General features: G+C 40.5%; 1 protein-coding gene across 2 annotated transcripts in view; it reads left to right on the forward strand.

Moving 5' to 3' along the window:
* Positions 1-8,698, forward strand: part of METAP1D (methionyl aminopeptidase type 1D, mitochondrial) — a 90,939-nt gene extending 82,241 nt beyond the window's left edge. Inside the window, exons 7-10 of one of the 2 annotated variants that reach the window (XM_045480202.1) lie at positions 5,598-5,695; positions 7,010-7,057; positions 8,009-8,087; positions 8,242-8,698. In XM_045480202.1, the coding sequence (XP_045336158.1) occupies positions 5,598-5,695; positions 7,010-7,057; positions 8,009-8,087; positions 8,242-8,320 (304 nt within the window). In that variant the 3' untranslated portion in view covers positions 8,321-8,698. Of the gene's footprint in view, positions 1-1,522; positions 2,325-5,597; positions 5,696-7,009; positions 7,058-8,008; positions 8,088-8,241 lie in introns of those variants that run through there. The other variant, XM_045480203.1, reaches the window with a different exon arrangement.
* The last annotated feature ends 559 nt before the right edge of the window (positions 8,699-9,257 follow it).

Genomic DNA, 9,257 nt, shown 5'->3' on the forward strand with positions numbered 1-9,257 from the left:
AAAGAAATTTAATGCATATCTCACTATCTTACTGTCCATGAATATAATAGAAATGAATTCAAAATGCAGTTTTATTTTTGCAAATGGGATGAGTCGATAGATGTATCTCATATTTTTGAACACCTAGGGTTCAACAAATTTACTGGTGGTGCTCTTGCATTTTAACAAAATTTATTCTTCAGTAGAAGGGGGCAGAGAACACTAGATTCTTATTCAAGCATTCTATCGAGCTCTGCATTCATGGCTGTGTCTAAAGGGCATGTCAGCCTTTGATTCTCTCTGAGAGGTAATTATCCTTTTCCTGTCACGGAACAACAAATGATAGCTAACTACAGAGGCACATTTGCAGTAGTCACATTCATCAACTGCAGAAAAAAAAATTCAATTTAATTGTGCAACACAGCTGCACATGGGCTTTTGAGCATTTCTGTTGTTCTCCCTGTCTCGCTATTCCTCCCTCCAGATCTATTTTTTAAACTTTTTTTCTGGTTATTTTTTCCCCTTTTTGTCTCTTCTTCCATTTTTACTCTCTGTACTTTCTTGTTAAAGTAATTTTCCTTTGTGGCTCTCATTCTTTTTTCCCCATTGAAGGCTATGAATGTAGAAAATTATCACAATTACTCATATAATTGAGCCTCTTTGTAGCAAGTGCAACTCCAGTAGCCTTTCTCCATCATGAAAATGGTTTCATTATAGGGTTTTTCATATTCTCTGACACCATCTACACAGAGGAACAGGCGTGCAGATGAGATGTGCTAGGAACAGGCTAGATCAGTAAGGTCACAGTAGGAATAATTAGCTCTGCTATGGAAAGAGCATCTAGGCCTTTTACTGCTACATAAATGTACTGTCCGTGGCTTTTAGTCACAAAAAAACTTACTAACAAATGGAGCTCCCGCCTACTACTTTGAAAAAAAGATTTGTATCAACACTACAATTTTCCATCATTAAGACTAATAACACAGAGCCTAGTATACATCAAGGGGAATAAAAAGAAAAATCTCACATTCAAGTGGCGGCTGGGTGCTGACCTTTGTTCCCTTTTTTTGTGTACGACTTAACTCTTTACAAAAAAGAGCCACACGCCACACCAACATGCAGGTGAACTCCAGCTAGTACTCGCAAAGCGTAGCATTCAGTCGGAAAATCTGATAAATCTCCATGCAGGATAATGCATTTCATTACATATTCACTACATTAATTCTAGCTACATAAAAAGAAGAAGAAGAAGAGGAAGAGTAGAATTGAAAGTGACATTGGATTTTAGCTATCTGGATGCAAAGGTCAGTTTTCGCAGAGGATGAATTTGCATGGACAAGCTCCTTTGAAAACCAGATCAGTCTCAACAACTACACTTACAAAAACTACGTGAAAAATAATAGACAATGAACTTTTTACTTTTACCCTGATACATTTCGTTGTTTAGATGGCTTGTGTCTGCCACTGGGGACTAACAAATGTTTGTTCTGGTGTGTTAAGGCAGTGTTTCTGGACCTCTATTATTTCGCCTTTTCTTATTCAGGCAAGATCTCAAGGGAGTAAATAAACAATCTCCACCTTTAAGCCAAAAGTACTTGGAATCATTACACACCGAAGGTTTACAAGCATCTTTCAACCAGCCTTACTTATTTTAAGATATTTACCATCTTTCGCACAAATTCCTTCTCCTGATACACCATGAAAAGAACATGCAAGCATCTTTTATGAGTAGTACGTCACCAAAAACCGAGTGATCTTTATGGGAAATTTTGAAATTCTCTGAAGCCTGTAAGGATGGGATGATATCTCTGGAGAAACACTGGCTAAAATAGTTTAATGAAAAGAGTTCTCTCTGTGCCCTTGTGCTTCATGAGGGATGGCTAGTGATGTTTGGGCTACAGTGTTACCATACTCCCTGTACCTCCATTTGCTTTAAATTATTTCTGAATCCGTGTATTTGTAATTATCTCTAGATGATATGATCCATGCATATGAGAATACTGTGAATGTGTAGATTCACACATCCCAAATATGTGACAGTTCAATCAAAAATAATTTAAACTTACAGTTGTAAATGTCATGATGAAAGTATCAATAAATGGTTTTTAATGTTTAATTCATAAGTATATGTTTTGATATTAATTTAGAAGAATATAAAGCAGATTTTTAAAAATAATCTCTTTCTATTAGATTATGCACATTTAAACAATAAGTGGCTCAGGCAAAATAAGTCATTTTAATGTCATCCGTGATGGATTTTTCTTGACAGCTACTGTAAATTACAATTACACTGCTTCCCTCTGCACACGAAAGTAAGCACTGCAATAAATTATCTTTTATTTCAATCCATCATGTCTGCTTTTCGGAAACAGAAAACCTCAAATAAAAGTTGAGCACTATTGTAAGAAAAATACAGTAATTTGTGATCCAGCTTGAGACATAAACGTGTACCGCTCTTTTGGAAAACGGTTGTTGGCTTTCAAAAATATTACTAATTGTACTTAAACATTACTTGTCATTAGAGGGAATCCTTGGACTTGTGCATTCCTTCATTCAAAGCTTACTGCTTAAAATAAAAATCTGGTAAGACTGAAGCAAAATTCTGTAACTTGGAAGATCAGGTGCCATTTAATCAGAGATACGACTGTTTGGAAATTGGTGCTGTTTATAGGATTCACGTAGAAATGGTGATAAAACTATTTCCGTGTGCATTTTTATTTCTTTAGAAGAGCATGCACTTAAATATAGTACTCCTCTGCCCTCTTGGCGAATGTATCCTTAGTCATAAAATGTAGCTGAAATGTATTAAGAGTTTTAATTTCTCCAGACAACACTTCAATTGAGGAAAACTACCTCATGAAAGGGAATTAAACTGAAGAAAACAGTCACAAGATGAAATTCCTTAAGAGAGATTTCTCTTTCAACTATAAACTGTAACTGAAACATGAACTATAATAATAGTATAATTTGAAAGTAAGTTCATAGACTATGTTTATAGACTTCCTTCTTCCTTTCCCCTCTTCTCTCACCCCAAATAGTCCCTATGAAGGACTTCAAGTCATAAATGTGCTCAGGCTCATAGGTAAACGTACTGCCTGAGAGGATTTCTAGTTAGGGAAAATCAGAACAAAACAGCTAATGCCAGGAGAATTCTTTTCAGTAGATTTCAGCAGAAAGAAGGCAGATCTCATGAGTGGAATGTCCAGGACAAGAAGACCCTTGTGCTCAGAAATGATCAAGGCCCTGTAATGGCTGGTGTTGGGGCGCAACGGAGGCATTTCTTGGGCACCCCTGCCCGTCCAGCTGTTTCCATTTTCCTCAACACACCAGTTAAGAAAAGCACACATGCTCCACCTTCCCATGCCACAGTCAGGGTTACCACTACTTGCTTTCCTGTTAGAGCGGGACCTGCTATTACAGGTCCCTTGGATTATCTCCATGAAATTAGATTGGGACCCTAGAATCAGGTAGATAATCTTGTGTTTCCCATATATTCCAAAGTAGTAGAAGGAGTATTATTTTAAGTAGTAATTAGGGACATTAATGAGATTTAATGGCATTTAGTCCCAGTAAGTATGTGTTGAAAAGCTCACTACAAATCCAAAAGGAAAATACCCTGAAAAAGCAGATAGAAATATATACTTAGCTTCTGGGAATCAAGCATTGAGATGGGTGCTTAGCCAAGGAGCTGAGTGAAATTTGTCCGGTTCTTTTCTTCTTTCCACCCGGCTGTGAAATCCTGACCTTTGCATTCATGACACATACATTCTATGATACTCCTATGACCATAAGTTCCAGCAGGATCCAGGCAGCAAATTGTTGTAGGAGAATGCACTCAAATATCTTTAGCCACCTTGTAATTGCCCAGCTTTTTTTATGAAGAGGAATGAGAGGGATGATGGCAGAGGGAACCCAAGTGTTTTTTCAGAGTGGGTTTTCTTCCTCTCCTTTCATCAGAAATTAAAACGAAGATTGCCATTGTAACACACATTTAAGATGTAGCTGTGATGCCTACCAATCAGTTAGATCCCAGGGTTTTTTTTTTTTTTTTTTTTAGGGTTTTGTTTTGTTTAGAAAATAAAATAGAACAGTTTACATTGACTGTTCTTAGAATCATTGAGATCTGTTGGGATTGAAGTCACATAATTTACAGGTTTAAGTAGAACCCATTCTTGTAAAAAAAAAAAAAAAAAGTCTTGATCATTATTGTCTTGTCTCAGTCTCTCTTCCACCCTCTATCCACTCCTCAGTTTTTATTCAGAAATTGTGTGGTACAAATGGAAACAGCTTGGAAAAGTTTTTGTACCTCCTGCCCAAAGAGCAAAAGCACATAGAAATAACTATAACCATAAGGTACAACTTTAAGAGATAAAAATGTTGACTTATTATTCCTGTCGTCAACACATGCTTAGCTTACCTATTTCTGCACTATCGGTTACATGGAAATTAATTCTGAATGAGAAGCTGTCCACCTGCTATTTGTAGTGACATCCTGGTCCAAGGGAAGATATCTTACAGGTCTGGAGATGCAACTTAAACGTATTCAGTGATAACTATTGACATGAATGCTCATAGAGATGCTGCCTTTGAGTTCATGTTAAATTGAACCTAGGGTCTGTTGGAAACTCTAGTTTGAGATCTGAAAACTTTGATTTTGGTAAAAATTTAAATAGGAGTCCTATAAATCCTGATTTATTGTTATGGTTAGGGTTAGGGCACTGTGCCCCTTATCCATGTGGAAATATAAATTGTTAATGGTATATATGTTCTTACCTTTGTGGTACTCCTAGAAATGAATATGTTCACCTGATTTCAAAAACAACTTCTTAACTTTATAGGTGAAGATTTTAGGGTTGGATTCTATTTGCCACATTTCATTTATATGGAATAGATGGAACCCAGTACATTTGCATGTAGAAATAACTAATAAAGCGTTAAGAATTAGGAATCACAATACTAGCTTCTCTTAAGCATCACAGTGATTAAAAAACATTCTGTATGAATTTTGTTAATGATACAGGTCTTGCATGGAAATCCCAATGATCACAAAGTTTTGGAGTATTTTAAGAATATTGACAAAGCAGATTGGACCTTTTGTATGAGTGTTTCTGTTTCTAAGATGTACAACGTTTTGAAATAGGCCAAAACAAGGGAACTATAAAAGTAGGAAGTCACATTTCTAGATTGCATTTTTGTTTCTCTGTTTGGTTCTCAAATTAGTATTAATTTGCACAGTCTTTGGCGAAACCTCATACAAACAAGGCAAGTTTTTATTCCCTGAATTCTATACACATGTATTTTGGTTATGTATATCAATCTGTATATGAGATAACATCCATTTGTTATCTAAAAGTGGCCTTGTTTGAATGCTATACTAAGGTAAATGAAACAAACTACTATGTTAGATACATACCTTTTTTCTTAATTTATCCAAAGGGAGTCATTACATGCAATGGCAACAATTTTAATTATTCCAGAATAATGAAAACAGTAATATTATCATCTGACTCTAAATATAACTGATTTTTTCTCTTTCAGGGGCTATTTTAAAGTGACTTTAAGTATGCATTAAAAACTTACCTAATTTAATTAAATATTTTGTTTGGTCACTTTTAAAGCCACATAACTCATCAGAATGGTTTGCAAGTCTGTCCACATTTTGTGGGACATGGGATAGGATCTTACTTTCATGGACATCCAGAAATTTGGCATCATGGTAAGAAAGTGATTGAATGGAATCTGGAAAAGGCAGTTTTGTTCCTGAGGCTCCTCTAACTTTGAATGCCTATTATCATCCTTTGGTGTGTATGCATGTGTATGTGTAGTGGGGGGGGGGGGGGCTTACTTAATTGTAACCAGCACATTACAATGTTATTGGATTAGAGCCCAGCAGTTTTCAGTCTCAAAGAAAGGTTTATTTTGCTTTTTGTCTTCCCACAAAAGGTGATGGCTAGAAGGCACAAGGGATATTTGCCTAGAAAGTTACTGAAAACAAAATGCCACTGCATCAATGTCCCAGCAGCATGTACATACGACTGTTTTCTGTTTTTCTTTTCCTACCCCCTTCTCTAACCGCTGACTGTTGTGGTTAAACTTCATTACATCCTACACAGCGTTGACAGCTGATCTATTTAGCAGCATGTACTCTTTAGTGATTTCTAGATTATACCCACCCTTGTGTTCCTTCCCCAGAGCCTCCTCTTTTCACTGCCTGGGTGTGCACCCTACAGTGAGAACGCAAGGGTGGGCCAGAGCAGTGGGAGGATTTGGGTGTGGGTAGGAGGCAGTTCTATAGAGTGGCCCCCAGGGGAGCTGCACACCTGGACAGGGACCAAAGGAAAGTTGGGCCTTGACCTGTGTGCTTGGGGTGGGAGCAGTCCCTGGAGGGAATACCGCCTGGAACCCATTACCCGGAAGATCTCCATAGACCCAGCAGGTCAGAATTCCTTTTGCACCAGAGAGTCCCTCCTCCCCCCGCCCCAGGCAGCTCAGAGGAGGTCCAGGCAGGAGTGCAGACAGAGCATCTCAGGCGTGTACCCCACCCTGCCCCAACACTTGGAGTTATTGCAGGGTTACCCGCCCTGTCCTAGCCTCCTGTTCCAATCTGCACACTAAGTGGCTGCCTTCCCTTCGTATCAGTTCCCCAAGGTATCTTCCTCTTTGGGGTAGGAGGGCAGGGCCTAGGACCCAGTGAAACCAGGAGACCTTGAAGCAAGTGGCCAGGGGACAGTGGAGGGGGGAACGCAACAGGTGTCTGGAACACCCAGGCTGCCTCTGCTAGGCCTTGGTGCACCCTTCCCAGGGGTCTTGACCCCCCAGCAAAGAAAATGCAGAGGCTAAGGCCCAGAACCCCTGTGTTTAACCCCTTGGCAGTAGCCACTACCAGGATTCTAGATCTCTCCATCCTTCCTTCTACCCTAAAACAAAATAAGCAAAATGACCAAGGTTTTTGAGCAGTCCTGTCCTTCTAATTCTGTTTCTCTTTCTCTCCATTTCCCACTCCCCCTACTCCATATATTTTGTTTTGCAGCGAATGACAGCGATCTACTCATGGAGGAGGGAATGGCGTTCACCATAGGTCAGTGCCCAAGTTCCCCTTTAGAGAGCGGTGGCTCCTGGGTGGAGGCAGCAGCGCTGGCCTAGGCCAGGCAGTCCCGTGAAGGAATAATAAAGCCAATCAGTGTAATGAAATAATTCAGATGCATAGCAAATCTGATTAAATAATATCCTCGAGTCCCATCTTCCTAAATCAGATACTTACCGACACATTTAGGAGACGGCAGCCATCCAACCTCTAATTTTGTTACCAGCATAATGTGGCGTTTGGTTTTTGGTTTTGTTTTGGTTTTGTTTTGGGTTTTTTTTTTTTTTTTTTTGGTTTTGGTTTTGGGGTTTTGTTTTGTTTTGTTTTGTTTTGTTTCATTAACACCCAGTGACTAGAAGTGATTATGTCCCTTGCTCTCTGTCAGCAAGTGGTATGTCCTTTCTGGCTGCCCATTCCTGGCTGATCATGTGGTTGGTGTCACCACCAAATTCCAGTCACCTCAGACCTCAGAGGCATCATATTTCTGACTGTGGTACTTAATGGAGAAGCAATTAGAGTGAAATAAGAAAATTGTTATTTGCTGATTAATGAACATTTTGAGCATGTTTTAAAAATTCAAATATTTTTAAAAACTGACTGGTATTTATAAGAGGGACTGGTGTTTGGGTGGTTATTATCCACAGGGTCCTAATTAAGGCTTGATTAAAATGCCCTTTTTTCTAAAAAAAAATTACGAACTAGGCAACTTCATACATTTTTTAATGCGGTGGTGTTTCCTCTTCCTACTGTTTAGTTTGTAGTATACTATGTAAGCAACATCAATTATCAGCCCTTGCGAGATGACAACATGAACCCGTGGGGGAAGTGCTTGCGGGGAGGGGAAGAGAACCATCTTATTCTCTTTTTTCATAATCAGCCGAAACAGAAACAATATTTGACAAGAATCTGATTAGATCACTGCAGTAAATATTTTCCCTCTTACAGAGCCAATCATCACCGAGGGATCCCCCGAATTTAAAGTCCTGGAGGATGCATGGACTGTGGTCTCCCTGGACAATCAAAGGTGTTTGCTTTCTGTGCCATTGGTTTTGAATTCTATGGGAAGGGAAGCTTCGATCAACGGCCCTGGCCCTGGCGGGCTGCTGCTCCTCGCCCCCGTCCCCCGACCCCACAGCTAGGGGTGTCGCTCTTTCCCATGGCTGCTGTGTGTGTTTCAGGTCCGCCCAGTTCGAGCACACCATTCTCATCACGTCGGGGGGCGTGGAGATCCTGACCAAACTGCCCCACGAGGCCTGAGGAGCCGCCTGAAGGTCACAGAGGCCAGGAGGTTTTTATCCTAAATTGTTGAAATCTAGCTGGAGAACTTTTAAAAGACACAGGCGAACGGCAGTTCACGCAGTAACCAACCTAGCATTTACTCTTGGAAAAACCCGGTGGGGTTTGAGGGCAGCTGGGAACTCAGATCTCAAGCCCTGCCTTGGCCTGAGCGGCTTCAGAGGGATGGATCCTGGAGCCGGCTCGGCTTCCCAATGCTCCGCACTTCCCAATGCAGGGAAAAGATTCTGGAGGGGAATGGGGATGCCCTCGGTTGGAAGAGGAGGGATTTCTAGAGATGCATGGTTTTCGCTTTGCCTTGTCTTGACTCTGACCAAGTAAAAAGCTTTTCCTTCTTAACCATTGTGTCTGTGCTCCTTGCATCTCTGACAGTTACTAGGGGGAGAGAGTGGGTGGTTAATTTTTGAATCTCTAAACTTTTCACATGTGCATGTAAGGAGGGAAAAATGAGCCTAGATGTTAGCTGGGAATTTTTTTAAAGTCTCTTTTTTTCCGCCTTGTGGATCCCACGTTGGTACTCTCAGGGGCCAACCACCCCTCAGCCTTTCATAGCTGCTTTTGCGGATGAAAAGATTAGCCCGCAAATGGAAGGGTTGGTCACAAACATTTTCTTGCCTGTGAACCCTGGGCCTGGTCCCTACAGGGCTTTATCAGTCCAGAAACATGACTTTCCCAGTCCCCTGTGGCTCCTTCTACATGTCCCTCATCCTACCCTAAGTGGCCATCCCTGAGGTTACTTTTGAGAGCCCCTCTCCGAACTCCCATCACACACACACACACACACACACACACACACACACACACACCACTGTCTGTTGCACTAGGAATTAGAACATCGGCCCCACCTGTCCAGGTGTGAGCAGTATCCAGCTGGTCTACCTGCTAAGCAGACCATATT

This window comes from Leopardus geoffroyi, chromosome C1, assembly GCF_018350155.1.
Source record: "Leopardus geoffroyi isolate Oge1 chromosome C1, O.geoffroyi_Oge1_pat1.0, whole genome shotgun sequence".
Lineage (NCBI taxonomy): Eukaryota > Metazoa > Chordata > Mammalia > Carnivora > Felidae > Leopardus > Leopardus geoffroyi.